Below are 17,913 nucleotides of genomic sequence, written 5' to 3'. Positions count from 1 at the left end.
GTAGGGATTTGTTTTGAGTCGAATCTTTCCTTACAAAACAGAGCAAATTCAGAAGAGTTGCTAATAAAACTTAGGAGAGCCCTAGCTTCCTGACATTAATAAGACCACCGACTCCTATATGTGACCGACTTAAATCCTATCCCAAAACATTAGTGATGGGAATAAGAAATTATTTTGTGAAAAAAATAACACTTAAGAGGTACTCATTAGTGAGTATTATATGAACCATGATAAGTGGTTCAATAGTAAGGACGTGGACTGCGACTCCTTGATAAACAAAAAAAATGTGGAAGGTCCCGAGTTCGATGTTCCAAACTGGTGAGTCTGCTAGATTGTGACCACGGGCAGAGTGAAAATCCCCATAGCGGTGAGTTGCCACAAGTTGTCGCATTTAAAAATAAATAGAAATAAAAATTAGTGAGTATTATATGGAAATAAAATTTAGTATGTCAGGTATACAATTCGGCACACCAAATGTCATATGATAATTGGATGACCACTCATCCTTTTGCACTTGTTGATTTTTTTCAATAATAAGATGTTACATGTTTCTTGTTTTTTAAAGAAAAAAATTAATAACATGTCCATTATTTTCTAAAACAATTAAATATGTTTTAAAATATTACCGGACTAAACAAAAATGAATACTCACTATAGTGAGTACCCAAGGATTATCATCGTACCAATTAAGCTTCTTAGTTTGCCTTTAATTTGTGTTTCATATTTAGTCCTACCCTTGCATAGACATACAAAATTGCATAATTAAACAATAGTATATTAAATGCTAATTAACATTTATTTCTGAATACAACAACAGATAAAAGCCTGACTCTAAAACATAAATAATCAAGCCATTCAATATATACGATCGGATGATATTTCTCTTTACTTGAAAGTGAGAGGTCTTAGGTTTGAATCTCGTGGATGACAAATTTAATATCAAATTAGGTTGCCTATTGTGTGGCATAACCAAACTCCTCCTTCTTTTAGTATAAAATATCAATGTACTAAAAAAAACATAAATATTCAATTAATCTTAGGCTCATAATCCCACAAACTAACATAGCCTGAAACTTGATTATTCACACATGAGAAATGCTAAGGAAACTCTCTAAAAAGCAAAGAGATTTTTCTTAGAATATGGGATGGAAGTGGAACACCACATGTCATCATACAATTGGAGAGAATCTCTCCAATTGTATCATGACATTTGGTGTTCACGTTTTTTGGGTACATTGAAATTTTTTTTCAAAAATGAGACTTTTTATGGACTCTATGTCACCTCACAGTTTAACATCAATTCTCGTATCAACATTATAAAATATTATGTAAAAAAATGAGGTGACAAATAGTTCATAAAAGAGTTATTTTTTAGTCTCCTTTGCATTTTTCTTCATATATATATGTTTTTGTTTTAGTTTAAAAGTGAAATCAAACGCACCGTTTAATGCCAGTGAACTAGTTGATGAACCATGGTTTGAAACAAAAGCGCCAATTGACTTTGATGAGCGCCCCAACTCGGGCTTTTACCAAAGCCAAGCACGACGTCAGTACCGCCGCCGCTGCAGCCACTCGATCCGTCGCCAAAACGAAGCAATTCCATGGCCGCCTCATCACATCAGGCTCAGTCTCGCCACAAGTCCGCTCAAATCTTGCAAAGTCTTACGCTTTATGTAGTCACGTCCCGTACGCGCGCAAACTGTTCGACGAATTGCCTGACCGGAGCTCATTTTTGTACACTTCGCTGATGCGGATGTATGTATGCAATGGCTTACCCTATGAGGCACTAGACGTGTTTGCGCAGATGGTGGCCTTACGGAAGTGCTGCCCGGATAGGTTTACTTATCCGGTTGTCATTAAGGCTTGTGGTGAGTTGTCCTTGATTGATGATGGTGTCATCGTTCACGGAAGAACGGTGGTTTGTGGGTTTTATTTGGATGGATTTGTTCAGAACTCTTTGCTGGCAATGTATATGAGTTGCGGGGAGAAGGAATCGGCAAAGAGGGTTTTTGATGCAATGCGGGAACGAAGTGTGGTGTCTTGGAATACCATGATCAGTGGGTACTTTCGGAATGGGTGTGCCAAGGAAGCTTTGGGTGTTTTTGATTGGATGATGAATGTAGGTGTGGAGCCGGATTGCGCCACTGTGGTTTCTGTGTTGCCGACTATTGGTTCCTTGAAGGAGATAGTGTTGGGAAGACGAGTTCATGCCTTTGTCGAAGAGAAGGGTTTGGGGAAAATGATAAAGCTGAGAAATGCATTGGTGGATATGTATGTGAAGTGTGGTAGCATGAATGAGGCACGATTAGTTTTCGATAGCATGGGTGAGAGAGATGTGGTGACTTGGACGAGTATGATCAATGGATACATTTTGAATGGTGATGCAAGAAGTGCATTGGCACTTTGTTGGCTGATGCAGCGGGAAGGTGTAAAACCCAATTTCGTAACTATAGCTTCTCTTCTTTCAGCCTGTGGGAGCTTGCATCTATCAAAGCATGGACGGTGCTTGCATGCATGGGCTATTAGGCAAAAGCTTGAATCTGATGTTATGGTGGAGACCGCTTTAATTGACATGTACTCAAAATGCAATTGTGTTCATCGCAGCTTTCAAGTGTTTGCAAAGACTTCAAAAAAGAGAACAGTTCCCTGGAATGCAATTATCTCCGGCTGCATTCATAATCGGCTTGGTAGAGCGGCTATTGAACATTTCAAACAGATGCTCATGGAAGCAGTACAACCCAACGAAGCAACCTTGAACAGTCTGCTTCCTGCATATACGATTCTTGTTGATTTGCATCAAGCAATGAATATACATGGTTATGTAGTACAATCTGGGTTTCTTTCAAGTATTGAAGTTGCTACTGGTTTGATTGATTCATATTCGAAGTGTGGAAGTTTAGCGTATGCTCACCAAATTTTTAATGAAATCCCAGAAAAAGAGAGAGATATTATCCTGTGGAGTGTGATAATAGCTGGTTATGGAATGCACGGCCATGGTGAGGTTGCTGTTTCACTTTTCTATCATATGGTTCGGTCTGGGGTGAGACCAAACGATGTCACTTTTACCTCTGTTTTGCATGCTTGCAGCCATGCCGGTTTGGTGGACGAGGGCTTAGGATTGTTCAGATTCATGCTTGAAGACCCAAACGTGAGTCCTCAAACCGATCACTACACGTGCATTGTGGATCTTCTTGGTCGCGCTGGTCGGTTGGCAGAAGCTTATGATCTAATTAGATCAATGCCCTTTCAGCCTAATCATGCCATTTGGGGTGCACTACTCGGTGCCTGTGTGATACATGAGAATGTTGAGCTGGGAGAGTTGGCTGTTAAGTGGCTTTTTGAGCTCGAGCCAGAAAATACAGGAAATTATGTGTTGATGGCCAAAATCTATGCTGCAGTGGGAAGGTGGAAAGATGCAGAAAATATGAGACATATGATGAATGAAATCGGGTTAAGAAAAACACCAGCTCACAGTCTGGTTGAGGTCAGAAATATGTGAAACAACTAGAGCATCTCTTGAAAACAGAAATGGTGAGGACCAAATGAATAGGGAGACACTGTTACCGCTGTGGGGAATGTTCGGGGCCCGAATGATCGGATCGAGATGGTGAGGACCCTGTTGGGCGCCCCGGGGGGGGGGGGGGGGGGGGGGCTGGGTTGGGAAGTACGTTGTCCGTGGCGTTGAGCATGAATGTGTGAGCAGTTTGAAAAAAAGTGTTGCAAGTCCGACGACGGATCGAGTTGGTTAAGTTTCAAAGGGAAATACTTATTGGAGGTTGGAGTCTCGGTCTGAAGAGGAGCAAGGCTGACTGGCTGACTGCTCTTGTAATTACGTAGTTGGATTTGGATGGGGTATGTCTGTAGGACAATGCTAGGAAGACCACTAATTTAAATTATATTTTGAAAATTATTTGATGTGTGGATTATTATTAAGTGTTGATTAACGTGTTTATTTTTTTATTAATGATATATCATATGGTTTGCTAGTGTCGTATAAAAAATTGGTCTACCTAGTATGAATCTAGGTATATATCGACTACATAAATGGTTTTCTATCATATGACCTTTGAAACCCATTAAGCCTAATGACAACTTAAAAGTCTTCTCATAAATATATTTAAGGGAAATTTAGCGAAAAGTTCATAGTACTGTTTACTTTATCGAAAAATCATATTTTTACACTAAAAAATCAATTTTCATACTATTCACTTCACACTTTATTTTGTCTTTATCGTTAAAATTCAAAGTTTTCAAATCTTTTTTATTTGTTTTCATTATATTTAAACTGTTTTTTTAGCAATTTTTATTCTATTGTACGTACATATAAGATTTTAATGAACTTAATCTTATATAAAATAAAATTGTACCTACTGTTATAGCCGTTACTTTTATTATTTATACGTTATTGATTATTTTTGTTGACATTGCTCTCTGTCCATATGAGATAAGCTTTTGGTGGGCCCGCATATGTTCTTACTTTAAATATTTTTTTTAGTGTTTTAGGACTTTGAGAGAGAAGATTAAATTAAGCAATAAAATCTGAGATCTAGCATGTCGGTGCAACTTTTTTTGGGAAGTTAGCTAAACCCTAGTCAATTCTTCAATAGCATTGCCAATTTTGGCATGAGAGGAGCATCAATTCCTTTTCTCGTTTTCATGTTCTAGGCACACGACACAAAGTGTAGTCTACTAAAATATAATATGCATCAATTTTCCATTACCTAGTAGAAATAAACTATCAATTTTATTAGGGGATTGTTATTAGCACTCTAAAAATCTCATTCTACACTTCTCACAAATATTTTTTTTTTCTTCTAATTATGGAAATCTTGGAGTGCCAAATAAGATTTTTGGAGTGCTAATAACAATTCCCTTTTATTAAGTTAAATCGTGCATACTGTTTTTGTATTTCGTTCAGATTTTCACTTTTCTTGGTGTTTGTTTTTCCTTTGCGTTTTCATTATGTTATCACTTTAATTCAACACGTGATTAAGTTTGGTTTTTTCCTAAAGTTTTTTGGACATCTTCTTATTTGAAAAAACCAACTTGAGAAGAAGTCTGACTCATTCAACTCCACGATATGCTAACAGCACTATGCATTGACGAAAGCGAAGATTCAAGTTGAGGAGAATTCCAAACTTATGTATCAAGCGAGCCCAACAAACCCACCAGATTATTAGACATTGGGGATTGACTAATATGACGCAACCGACACGTTACCTTTTCTAGGTCAAGGTCGACACATCATTTGGTCATCCAACAAAAAACGACTCGTCGTCTCAGCTGAACCTTCTAAAATCTATGAGGAAAGTTTGACACGATCGATACGACATGCATATGGACGTGCGTGGTGCAGGGGCTTTGTGGCATCATCGTCGTTAGCGGCGACTTTGGGCGTTTGGACAAATAGAATTGGGAACTTGGACGAAATACAATACAATCATCCCTTATGACATTCAACACATCTTTTCACAATCTCAAGCAATTGTTAAAATCACACACTGGGGATAAGTGTTTACGTGGTTCATCCAACTCAATTTTAATTCCGAGCTACATACGTTGATATTTATAAGAAATTAATTATAATTTGAGTGGTACGTTTACTAGCTCGAGAGCTTAAATAATTGATAGAGTGAAAGTGGGTGGAGAGAGGTTACAATAAGAGGGGGAGTAACCCTTAGAATCAACAAGAGCAGCCATAGATAGAGTAGTATATCCAAACAAATCGAAGAACCTAATGAGAAGAAGCTAATGGAATAAAATTATTACTAGGGGTATGAAAAGAGTAGCCCAATGGTTCGTGAAAATCGTATGAACATTTTTGGGGCTTTTGAACTTAGAAATTTCTTGGAAGATTGAGATACATTTCGGTTTCATTCTGTATCTTTCTTTACTTTTTATATTTTAAAAATAAGATTTGATTCAGGTGTTTGAAAGTTGAAATTTATCTTATCTGAATCAAAATATCTCAACTTAACACAGCTACTTAGGGCATACAATTACAACTAATTTCATGTTCGATTATCGTTGGACATTCCTTGTGGGTTCTCACATCATCATTTTTCAGCATATAAAATTAGGCGCAATAACAAACTTTGGCATGCCAAACTCCACGGTCTCTCCCAAACCCAGCTGGAATTTATCACATTTCTGGCAACAGCTAAAGTTTGCACTTCTTTGCCCTAAAAGAAAACAACAAATAGTGCACAAACCACTTACAAAAAGGTTCCATGCCCCAGTGAATCACTTTATCCCCTCCATCAATATAATCTCGAAAAATACTATTCACACACCAATTTTGACGTTTTACAGGCTCTTGTTGATTTTTACTCATTAATCTTTTTCAATTATTTTCAATCCGACAACCAAAAATTAAGAGGGGTGTGTGAGAAGTAAAAATAGATGTGTAGATAACACTGAATAGCACTACCCTACAAATTTTTGTGGATGTTGCATTAGAACTTAATTAGAAGCTTCCATGCTAATTACCAAATTAATGGATTTACTTTACTTCTTCTAATCATCTTTGTATGATTTCTAATCAACTTTACTTGGTGCATGAGTCGTGACAATGGAGAGAATTCAAATGCGTCATGGATTTGCAGCTACAGTCTGCAGAAAGCACCATTTCTATTAATTTAAGAATTTCTTTTCTTAATTACTCTAATTAGTAAAATTTGGATCGCCGGCCGACAAACGGCAACTCATCCGGCAATTGGATGACAAAAACGACATAATTCCCTTAACAATGCTCCATTTTTATGTTCAAAATTTGGATTTCAATGTGCAAAAATTGTTAGCAAAGCGAAAACGGCATCGAACATTCCATGGGTTAAGCCTAATGAAAACTCCAAATTAGAGATCCAAGTCTTTGATTATTTTCGGTAATCAACTATGCTTAACAAAATGAAGGTAAGGTGGACGAGACTTCTTTGGATTTAACGTTAAAATGAATCAAAAGATGTGAATATATGATCGTTTTCATAATCAGAAAGGAAGAAATTCGAATTCATGATATCTTTCGACGCACAAAACCATTAAATTAAGAGCTAGTATGCAAACAAGTCGTGAGAGAAACGGTTTTATGCTCATGCCGGCCACGCAATTGTAACCATGAGGCCCGCTCTATAGAATACTGATCGATATTTGCACGACATTCTGCATTGCGACATTAAATTAAGGATTTGTGTTTGATTTTGATTTTGATATTGATTTTATCTCTTGTTGACAATTCTCAATATATTAATTTGATTTAATTTGTACTTGGTGGTTGAAAGAACAAACCCTACTATAGGGTCTACTGTAGAGTTTGTTTGGAAGTACTTTTAAAAATGATTGAAAGTGTTTTTTGCAAAAATGTTTTTGAAATCAACCTTTAGTAAAAATCCAAGTGGATCCTGAAAAAGTAATTGAAGTGTTTCCTATAATCGTACATAGCTAGTGTTTTTTTTCATAAAAAAAACACACTTTTGAAACTAAAATCAATTTCACTAAAACACTTTTAGTCATTTTAAAATCATTTCTAAACGAGCCCATAAATTGTGATCGACTTGACAAGGATATCTCCTCGTTTTGTACCGAGTAGCCTATTATTCGCTTTTATTGAATGATGTAAAATCTCATATCGTCCATGGGAGTGGTCCTTATATGTATATTCTCATATCTACCTAGCAGGAGGCATTTTGGGAGCTCACTGGCTTCGGGTTCCATCAGAACTTTGAAGTTAAGCGAGTAGAGCGTGAGAGCAATCCCATGATGGGTGACCCACTGTGAAGTTGCTCGTGAGTTCCCAAAAACAATACCGTGAAGGAATGGTAAGCCCAAAGCGGACAATATCATGCTACGGTGGTGGAGCGGGCCCGGGTAGTGATTCGCCCCGAGCAGAGATGTGACAATTTGGTATCAGAGCATAACCCTGGTCGTGGTGTGCTGACGAAGACGTCGGGCCCCTAAGGGGGGTGGATTGTAACATCCCACATCGCCCAGGGGAGTGATCTTTATATGTATATTCACATCTCTACCTAGCATGAGACCTTTTGGGAACTCACTGGCTTCGGGTTCCATCGGAACTCTGAAGTTAAGCGAGTAGCACGCGAAAGCAATCCCATGATGGGTAACCCACTTGAAAGTTGCTTGTGAGTTCCCAAAAATAAAACCGTAAGAGAATGGTAAGCCCAAAGCAGACAATATCGTGTTACGATGGTGGAGCGGGCCCGGGTAGTGATCCACCTCGGGCCGGGATGTGACAAATGAACTTTATGTTGTTTCGCATTAAAAAAAAAATTGATTTAAATTAATGGCTTCAATATCTTAACACCAAACCCAACTTTGGGCTAAATGCTATTTTTTAGGTTTTATTCCACCCCCCAACCTAACCCAACTCATGCTAAATGTGTGGACTAAAAGCTAAAAGCCAAACAAAAGTCAAATTCCCCTCATGATTTAGCCTAGAAAATGGTGTGGGCACCACTAATGGGACCCCATGTGACATCCCGTCCCGAAATTATCTAAAACGTGCGTGTGAAATGACACTTTTACCCCTAGTCCGTTTCTTTTACGTTTAATCATCGTTGTGAGCCTTGTTGGCATGTTTGGAACCATACACACACTTCCACACACTCCACTTCTCTCTGTTCCTTTCCCTGTCTCTCTCCCGTGCTCCCTTTCCTTTCCCTTTCAAACACATACGTACGGACACACCAAGAACCCATCAAATCTTTGCAGATCGAGGGAACTAAACCTATATTCAAGCTCGTGAGGTTGAGAGGAGCACGATCGTACCATTTTCAGGTAAGAACTCCGACGTTTTCACGTCGATTTCACAAGGTCTGATTTGAATACTATTCATGCAAAAATAATTTAGCACGTTTTTGGGATTTTGAAGCTCGTAGGTGACTTGGTGAGGTCCCAAGGAGCCTCGGAGTGCTTCGTTGGAAAAGTTTTGACGTCGGAATCGTAGTTTTTGAAGTTGGCCGGATTTTAAGCTTGGTGACAGGTATGATCTAGTAGTTTTTAGCCCTTAAAAATTGTATGGACGTGTTCTACTAGTCTAGGGCTTCATTTTGGTGCAAGAATCGTGAAAAATGGTTGAAAAACGAGAGAGAAAACACGGTTTGCAGGTTTCGCGATTTTCCGGCGCCGGCGACGGCGCCGGAGGTTCGCCGGAGAAGGAGACAGAATATTCCGTCAAGTCTGACGGAATATTCCTGACGCCGTTAACGGAATCTGTCAAAACTGACGGAATATTCCTAACGGCGTCAGTTGACGCCGTCAGCGTGCCAGACACGTGCCTGCGCGTGGCCGGCGCGTGGGGGCGCGTGCGGCGGTGGAAAATTTTTTCTAAAAATTTGGGTGTGATCATGAGGTTGTGTAGAGCACGTTGGTATATTCATTTGTCCAATTTGAGCAGTGTATGAGAAGTTATTACGAGAAGTTGGTTATGTGCTTTAAAATTAACGTTTTTATAGTTATTTCGCATATAGGTGATACGTATCCTGAGGACGAGCGTGGTCACTCGAGGCAGGGGGGCTACGACCCTTCCACATACCAGTGAGTGGGCTTTTGGTTTTCCGTATATACCTATATACTATATTTTTCCCAGAAATTGATTTAAATGCTTATTAGTTATGCCATGCATTACATTATCATTATTTATGCATCGTTGGTTACGTTAGTAGTTGCATATATATACATATGCATATTGGGTGCTGTGGACGTACATGTAAGTGCCAGGTAAGTGTTATTCATGTTTACATTCAGTAGCGATTCGAGATGCTTAGAGAGCTCATAACCTGCACCCCCGGTGTTAGTGCTCCCGCCCAGAGTAGGGCACAATCCTTCACGTGATGTTCATCTCCCGCACCACACGCTCAGCTTGGATCCAAGTTAGGTGCACAGTCCTGTCGTACAGACCACTTTAGGTGGTTCTGACTCGTAGGTGACCCGCGATTATTCACCCAGCCTTCACGTGATCGTAGCACTAGAGCGTATATATGTATTACACCCAGGCCTGTCGTACAGACCACTTTAGGTGGTTCCGACTCGTGGGCAGGTTCAGTTATTGAGTTTGAGATTTGAGCTCTAGATGCAGCCGTACAGGTCACGTTAGGTGACTCCGGCTGCCAGATTACATGTTATTGATATGATTATACTTGAGCACTTGCATACCATTATGAGGTTTCGACATGGCATATATTTGAGCATGTTTGGCATATATACTATACGTATATTTATTTTCTGGGAAGTATACAGGTTTTACGGCAAGGGGTTAGAATGTATTTGATTAAATGGTTTTCTAAAAGTTTGTTTTTGCCTACTCACACTTTTGTTTTGCGCCCCTCCAGGTTCTAGTGGTCTAGCAGGTTCGGTGGTTTCCCAGAGGGCTTTTCCGGCATTTCTGACAGACACTCACCATTGTAGGGTCACCTTCGGGTGTACTGTTGTCGCATCTTTTTCTTTTGGACTGCTGTAGACTTATTGCTCTGAACTTAGCGTCTCACTTACGCTAGCACTTGTTTCTATCACTTTGTATGCTAGTTTTTAATTATTCATACTTTTTATTACTATTTTATTAGCTTCCGCACGTGCACATGGTTACGTCACCTCCGTGTGATGGCCAGCACACCCTGATCTCGGTCGGGGTGTGTCACCCCACCCACATGAGCCTGTCTTCCAGGATTTATTGAATCTAACAGCTGAGATTGCATATAATCAAATCTAACGGTAAAAAAAATATCTAACGGTCCAAATTTAAATCTAACGGCCAAAATAATTAAAAAAAAAATTATTTAACTTAAAATTCACCCAAAATTAGTGATTTTTCAATATTTATCAAAATTTAAATATTTTAAGGTTAAAATGTTCATAAAATTAAATTATGATAGTGTACATATATATATATATATATATATATTTTAAATTACTTTAAAAGAAAAATTAGCCTAAATTTATTCTTTAGTAATCTCAGGCTAAAAAATTTAGGCTAGAACGGTTAGAGCAGAAAATCTGTTTTTGGGCTAAAACCTAAATTTTCCGGGCTAAAAATTTTAGGTTTTAGCTCAAGGGGTGGAAATTGTCTAAAGACGCGAAGTACCTTGGTAATTAATTTAGTGTTAATTTGTTTCTTTTTCATCTTTATGTTTGATTAAAAAAAAAAAAAAAAAAGCTATGAAAGTTATCAACCCTCGAATAGTATCGTTTCTTTGACCGTATTACTTGATCTTATTAATGACATACGTAACATGCAATGTATACATATTTTAGATCCTATCAATAAGTAGGTTTAAAAAATGCGATAAATTTTAGTGGGATTATCTGATCAAGTCATTTGTAAGTCACTTCACACAAAAACTTTAAACTCATTGGCATTTTAATCATAGCAACTCTATGATGGTCCCGCTTAGTATAACCCATGTTTTCTAAACATGCAACATTACCGAAGTTTTCTCTCCTATAACCCATGTTAGCCTCCAATAAAACTCTTTCATTTGTGTCTCTATCATCCCAAATGTAAGATCATTTTGAGTTACTCACGACAATGCACGATCTCTTTTTATAGGCGAACAATGCTTCATTTTTGTTAACATGTACAAAAAGAGATACTTGACTCTTCTGAAGTACTTAGCATGTACAAAATAGAAACGATTTGCATGTTGAAACATAATCATTATTATGTCCTCAAATTTTTAATTAAGTTTGTTAATGCCCAAGTAATTATCTTAATCAACCAAATAACAACTAAATTTAACCACACCAATTACCCAAACGCCATTAGCACACTAGTGTACATAACCACAATCGTCCCATTTTAAACCTAGGAGCCTCATTTCTAAACATAGCTCCAAAATTATCCCCCAACTCAACCATTAACCTCAAAGGTCAAACCCTCCCTCTCCAATTCTCTCTCTAAAAACCCAACACAATTTTGTGTTTTGACTTGAAAAAAATCATTAGGGTGTATTCAATTGAGATTTTGAGAGATTTTAATATATTTATGAATTCATGAATTTTGATGAAGTTTAATTGATTTTTAGATACTTCATGTAAAAACTTGATTCAATTCCCTTGAATTTTCAGTGGTAGATGTGAGATTTATGAATGTTTAAAAGTACACTACGAAATCTCTCAAATTCTTTAATTATTTAAAATAAATTTCTAATTGAATATACCTGAAATATAATAATTAAAATAAATTTCTAATTGAATACACCTGAAATATAGTAAATTTTTTTATAAACCTAATTGAATAAACCCGAATTTTTATGGATTTTAATAACCTATATTAGTGAATACAAGTTGAATTTCAGGAAGCTATTTTAAATCCTAATTGAATACAACACATGGCAACCGCAAGAGAGATTTCCAGAGACGCCCGAGAAGCTGTAATCAAGTATGGTACAATCAGGAGACACCCGAAAAGCTGCAATCACACATGGCAACCGTAAGAGAGATTTCTGGTTTGTTGCCGTTCTTCGGGTCCGATGACGTTGGTTCCGGCTGGGCTTCGTAGATCACATATATCATCCAAACTGTGGAGCATTAATTGATGTGATTTTCCCCTTTCGCCACCAACAACAGTTCAAATGTAGATGGGCAGCGGCGATGGGACGAAGATGATGAGCGGGACGACAGCAGCGAGAGTGTGGGAGCTACCACAACCCAAAAATGGGTTTCCGGAATTCGATTTATGAGTTTTGTCACTGAAGTTTAGGTTTTGCTGTGACTATGCAAGCGTTTGGTTCTTGGGTTTCTGTAGATTCACGGTGGAGGTTGTGAGGGTTTCACGGTGGTGAGATGAACAAATGAGACAGAAACAACATGACTTTTCGTATTGATTCCCACAGGTGGCGCCAAATGTTAATAGACAAAATCAATGAGGACTTTGGTACGACAGAAAGTGTCAAGTTTGTGACATTCGCCAGATTACTCCGATCATCAGTGTGGATAAATATGTAAAGATATAGAGACAGGGAAGCAAACACAAGATGTACGTAGTTGACCCAAATTGGCTACGTCCACGGAGTAGAGGAGTTCTCATTAATTGTGAAGGGTTTACACAAATACATAGGTTCAAGTTCTCCTTTAATGATTTCTAGTGAATAGTTTAGTACAAATGACATTAAGGATTATTGTGGGAGAATGATCCCCTTTTATAGAAGAGAGTTTCTAGATTTATTTTGACATTGACATGTGTCATGCTGTGATTGGCCTCTGATATCAACACGTGTCGCATTGTGATTGGCATTTTGGTTGGAGGAAAAACTCTTGTGGGTCCTTGACGGTATATTGTTGACCGGTGCTCAGTAATTTCGAGATTAGTCAAGTATGATACAAACAACCGTTAGATTTATTAAAAAAATTAAAATCTCTCAGAATTTCAATTAAATACACTCTCATAAAATTAAGAAATTAAATTAAAATCTTAATTAACAAATTAATTCGTTATTAACTTGTTAATTAGTTATTAATATGTTAATTTAGTTATTAATTTGTTAATTAGTTTTTAGTGATTAGTTTATTATTTTCCGGGAAAACGAAATTAGATCCGACTGATCGACCAATCAAAGACGTCCTCACAAACTCGGAAGGAAAGCTTTTGCACAACCAAAAAAACCCAATTTTTTTTCCTCTCTTCTTCCCTCCCTCTCTCTCTACTCTCTCTCTCTCTCTCTCTTGATCCATGCTTCCCGACCCAGAAACCCTTGGTTGAAATCTGAAATTAATTAATCCAAAAAGGGGGTAAAGGAAGGAAAGATTGCCCATTTTACGATTTCATCGAATCTCCAATGCGGTCTTCGCGAAGACCCAGAAGAAAGAGCAAAGATTTGAGCAGAAGAAGAGGCAGATCTGAGTTGGGCAGCGTCGAATCTCATTGTGGGTGGCGATTTGGAACTGGGTTTGGTGGGTTTGGATCTAATGGTGAGGTGGGCATGGGCATTGACGGCATTGAGTGGCGGTGGTTCGGGCGGTGCTATTGAGTTGCAGAAGAATACGAAGGAGGGGCTGCATAGACGACGATGCAGCTTCACTTCTCGCCTAGTATGAGAAGCATAACGATCTCGAGCAGCAATGGGTTTATTGACTTGATGAAGATCAAGGTCGGAGCTCGCCACATCTCTTATCGAACGGTTTTCCACACCATTCTAATCCTCGCTTTCTTATTGCCCTTCGTCTTCATTCTCACTGCTGTTGTTACTCTTGAAGGTGTCAACAAGTGCTCCTCATTTGGTACTCTTTTTATTTTATTTTTAATTTGATTTACCTTTTTATTTGTTTTGCCAATTTCCCAGTTGATATCGCAATCTCAATTGATTTTTTTTTTTTTCTGGTTTTGTTTGTGATTAATTGCTATGATAGTTATTGGTGGATCTTGACTTGCCCATTTGATTGTTATTGTCAATGCTGGCTTGATTGTATCAAACCGATTGAATGGTTGTGTTAACTGGTTCCGTTTTGATTCGCATCGAAATCTAAATCAAATCAAATCAAATTTTGATTGATGGGTCTCCACCTATCGATTCCGTTTGGAAATCTGTTAGTATTGGAATTCAATGCCATTGGGTTGGCTTGTTTATATAGTTCTGTACTATATCATATATTTTTGATCAAATTGTTCATTGGTTTCATTGTGTTGATTGGTTGAATATGCATTAAGATTTCAGATGTGGTATGACTATTGTCAAATCAATTATTGGTTTATGGATATCCATTGTTCCATCTAAGCTAACTATTTGTTTAATCTAAAAATTCGAATTTGATAAGTAAGAAGATTTACCGCTTAGGTTAGCAGATCAAATGCACAGAAATGATTCTATGCTTACTGTTCTATTTAATGTGTTCAAGGATTTAGGAATAGGCTAGGTGAACTCTGGTAGTTCAACCTTTATTTTGAAATGTAGGCGTAACACCAGTTCTCTAATTTTATCCCTATCAATCTATATGGTAACTTTGTGTTTGCTTTCTATGCGTGCTTATATTATCGACACGTTTCTTTGGTCATGCACCCATGCTTTTCTCTAACACTTTGATATTGGATTTGTGACTATTGTTGCTTCACTCTTGTGCTTCAGACTGTTTAGGTAGGCGCTTGGGACCAAGGCTTCTGGGTAGGGTTGATGATTCAGGGGTAAATAACTTTTCTCTCCAGTTGCTATAATTATTTTTTTTCCCTGAGGTTACATCAACCAACATTGTATTTAAGTTTTGATTTCGGTCAGCAAGTTTAATGTATGATTATCTGAGCTGGATCTTTGTGGTTGTGGTGATGGCACACCAGAGACTGGTTAGAGACTTTTACAAGGTTCTAAACCAAGTGAACACTGAAGAAATCCCAGCTGGTCTAAAGCTTCCAGATTCATTTAATCAACTTGTTTCCGAAATGAAGAACAGCCAGTATGATGCAAGGACCTTTGCTTTCATGTTAAGAGCAATGGTAAGTTATGACTTATAAAAAATTAATATAAAAAAAGGTGCTCTGGGTCATGTTTCATGTGGTGCTTATATTTTGGAGAAAACCCTTGCTAACTGTTAGCACCTTAAAAATAATGTTATTTTTTTGTGTAGATGGAGAATTTTGAAAGGGAAATCAGAGAGTCTAAGTTTTCAGAATTGATGAACAAACACTTTGCAGCAAGTTCTGTACCCAAGGGCATTTACTGTCTGTCTATGCGTTTGACTGATGAATATTCATCCAATGCTCATGCACGTAAACAATTGCCTCCTCCAGAGTTACTGCCATTGCTCTCTGACAACTCTTATCACCACTTTATTCTATCCACTGATAACATTCTAGCTGCTTCAGTTGTTGTTGCTTCTGCTGTCCAGTCATCTCGACAACCTGAAAAGATAGTCTTCCATGTCATTACTGACAAGAAAACCTACGCTGGTATGCACTCATGGTTTGCACTCAACCCTGTCTTCCCTGCTATTGTTGAAGTGAAAGGTGTGCACCAGTTTGATTGGTTAACAAGAGAAAATGTTCCAGTCCTTGAAGCCGTAGAAAACCAAAATGGGATCAGGAATTATTACCATGGGAATCATATTGCAGGGGCCAATCTTAGTGCTACAACTCCGCGGACATTTGCATCAAAATTGCAGGCTAGAAGTCCGAAATACATATCCTTACTCAACCATCTCCGGATATATATTCCTGAGGTAACTCTCTTCTTTAGGTTGGAAACATTCAGTCGATGGTACTCTTGCAATTCTTTTATCTTTTTGGATATGGTTTTCTATATTTATATGATAAATTTTATATGATTTTCTTTTACTGTATTATTTCGAAGTGTGTTTCCTGATCATCTGTATATTGTGACAGCTATTTCCCAACCTTGACAAGGTGGTTTTCCTGGACGATGATGTTGTGATTCAGCAAGATTTATCACCACTTTGGGAAATTGACCTTGGAGGAAAGGTCAATGGAGCTGTCGAAACTTGTAAAGGTGAAGACGATTGGGTGATGTCCAAGCGATTCAGGAACTACTTCAATTTTTCTCATCCCCTCGTATCAAAGAATTTGGACCCTGAAGAATGTGCATGGGCTTATGGGATGAATATTTTTGATCTCAGTGCCTGGAGAAAAACAAATATTAGAGAGACTTACCATTCCTGGCTAAAAGAGGTATAATTGAACCAATAGAGCTTCCCTTACTTAGGGTTCTGTTCATCTTTTTTATTCTGGTAGAATGATAAATCTAGTAAACTTGGCTCTGTCAGCAAGGTTCTACTTCTGATGTAGAATACATCTGCAACGCTGGTTATTTTTATTGGTTTCATTTTCTTCGAAATCATCTTCAACTGCATTTTACTTTTTCTTGGAAGTCAGTTCTTAGCACGTAACTTGTGCATTGTTTTAATTTACTTTAATTGCTTTTCCTTTGCAGAATCTGAAGTCAAATCTAACAATGTGGAGGCTTGGGACCCTACCACCCGCTTTAATTGCATTTAGAGGTCATGTTCACGCAATTGACCCAAGGTGGCACATGCTTGGGTTGGGTTATCAAAATAACACCAATATCGAGTCTGTGTCAAGGGCTGCAGTGATACACTATAATGGTCAGTCAAAACCATGGTTGCAGATTGGCTTTGAGCATCTTCGGCCATTTTGGACCAAGTATGTCAACTACTCGAATGACTTTGTAAGGAGCTGCCACATCTTGGACTCATAGCGATCATCTAGAGGAGCTCAAACGGGAGACAGGACACAAGGCAACGCGATTATATGGTATTCATGAAGTTTTTTTGCAGCTCGAATTTTTTCGAGATCTATTTGAGAAGACAAGCAGAGAATTCACCATGGGGGTGGAACTTCCCAGTTCCGAAATCCATTTCATCCCCTGAAATTCTGCAGACAACAACCAGCATCATCATTATCACAGCATGAGATTCATTCTTTCATTCTGTAACATAGCAATCTGTCCTCATTTTTTGGTTCCGAGAAAGGATAATATTATTGGTCTTCGTGGCGGGGGTTATGCTTGATTTCTTAGCACAGATATCAGAATAAAGTGAAATTCAGATGACAAGGTGGCGTATGTCAATAGCATCATACTGGTTGGTGTAGGGAAGGGAAAGGCTAGGACAGGCCTTTTGTGAGGCTCTCCCATTAGCCCAGATATGTTCTTCTTTTCGCTTCATTTTTTTTTCCTTCCGAAAAATCTTTTGTCGTCTTCATTTTTGTTAGTACCCATAGCTTCCCCTCTTTTCATTTGATATCATGATGTTGAACTTTAGGAGTAGGACATGGGGATTGCTCTGTTACAGGTCCCATTGAATTGGGGAGCTGTTTTTAGGTATATCGATATCAGTATTTGTTTATGTACTGTTCACCAGAGACATTTAAAATGTGCACATAAATTCTTTTTCCCGGATTCTGTTGTTCGTGTTTATGACATTTCTAATTTCTTGCTTTACAAG

At 38.1% G+C, this 17,913-nt stretch overlaps 2 protein-coding genes across 3 annotated transcripts; both read left to right on the top strand.

Annotated features, from left to right (window-relative positions):
* The first annotated feature begins 1,436 nt into the window (after positions 1 to 1,436).
* LOC137739357 (Tetratricopeptide repeat (TPR)-like superfamily protein) lies at positions 1,437 to 3,964 on the top strand. Its single transcript, XM_068478918.2, has one exon. The coding sequence runs from the start codon at positions 1,466 to 1,468 to the stop codon at positions 3,497 to 3,499; it is 2,034 nt and encodes a 677-aa protein (XP_068335019.2). The 5' UTR covers positions 1,437 to 1,465; the 3' UTR covers positions 3,500 to 3,964.
* Positions 3,965 to 13,539: 9,575 nt separating this feature from the next.
* LOC137739640 (putative galacturonosyltransferase 14) lies at positions 13,540 to 17,870 on the top strand. Of its 2 annotated transcripts, none has more exons than XM_068479283.2 (6): positions 13,540 to 14,226; positions 15,069 to 15,124; positions 15,275 to 15,430; positions 15,562 to 16,152; positions 16,316 to 16,618; positions 16,881 to 17,870. In XM_068479283.2, the coding sequence occupies exons 1-6, from the start codon at positions 14,016 to 14,018 to the stop codon at positions 17,163 to 17,165; spliced, it is 1,602 nt and encodes a 533-aa protein (XP_068335384.2). In that variant the 5' UTR covers positions 13,540 to 14,015; the 3' UTR covers positions 17,166 to 17,870. The 2 variants fall into 2 exon arrangements, with proteins under 2 accessions (XP_068335384.2, XP_068335385.2); XM_068479284.2 differs by having other exon boundaries at positions 13,544 to 14,202.
* Positions 17,871 to 17,913: the final 43 nt, after the last annotated feature.

Source organism: Pyrus communis, chromosome 9 (genome assembly GCF_041283825.1).
Source record: "Pyrus communis isolate YQ-2024b chromosome 9, ASM4128382v1, whole genome shotgun sequence".
Taxonomy (NCBI): domain Eukaryota; kingdom Viridiplantae; phylum Streptophyta; class Magnoliopsida; order Rosales; family Rosaceae; genus Pyrus; species Pyrus communis.
Note: the sequence above shows the minus strand (reverse complement) of the source record. Positions and strands in the feature narration are given on the sequence as shown.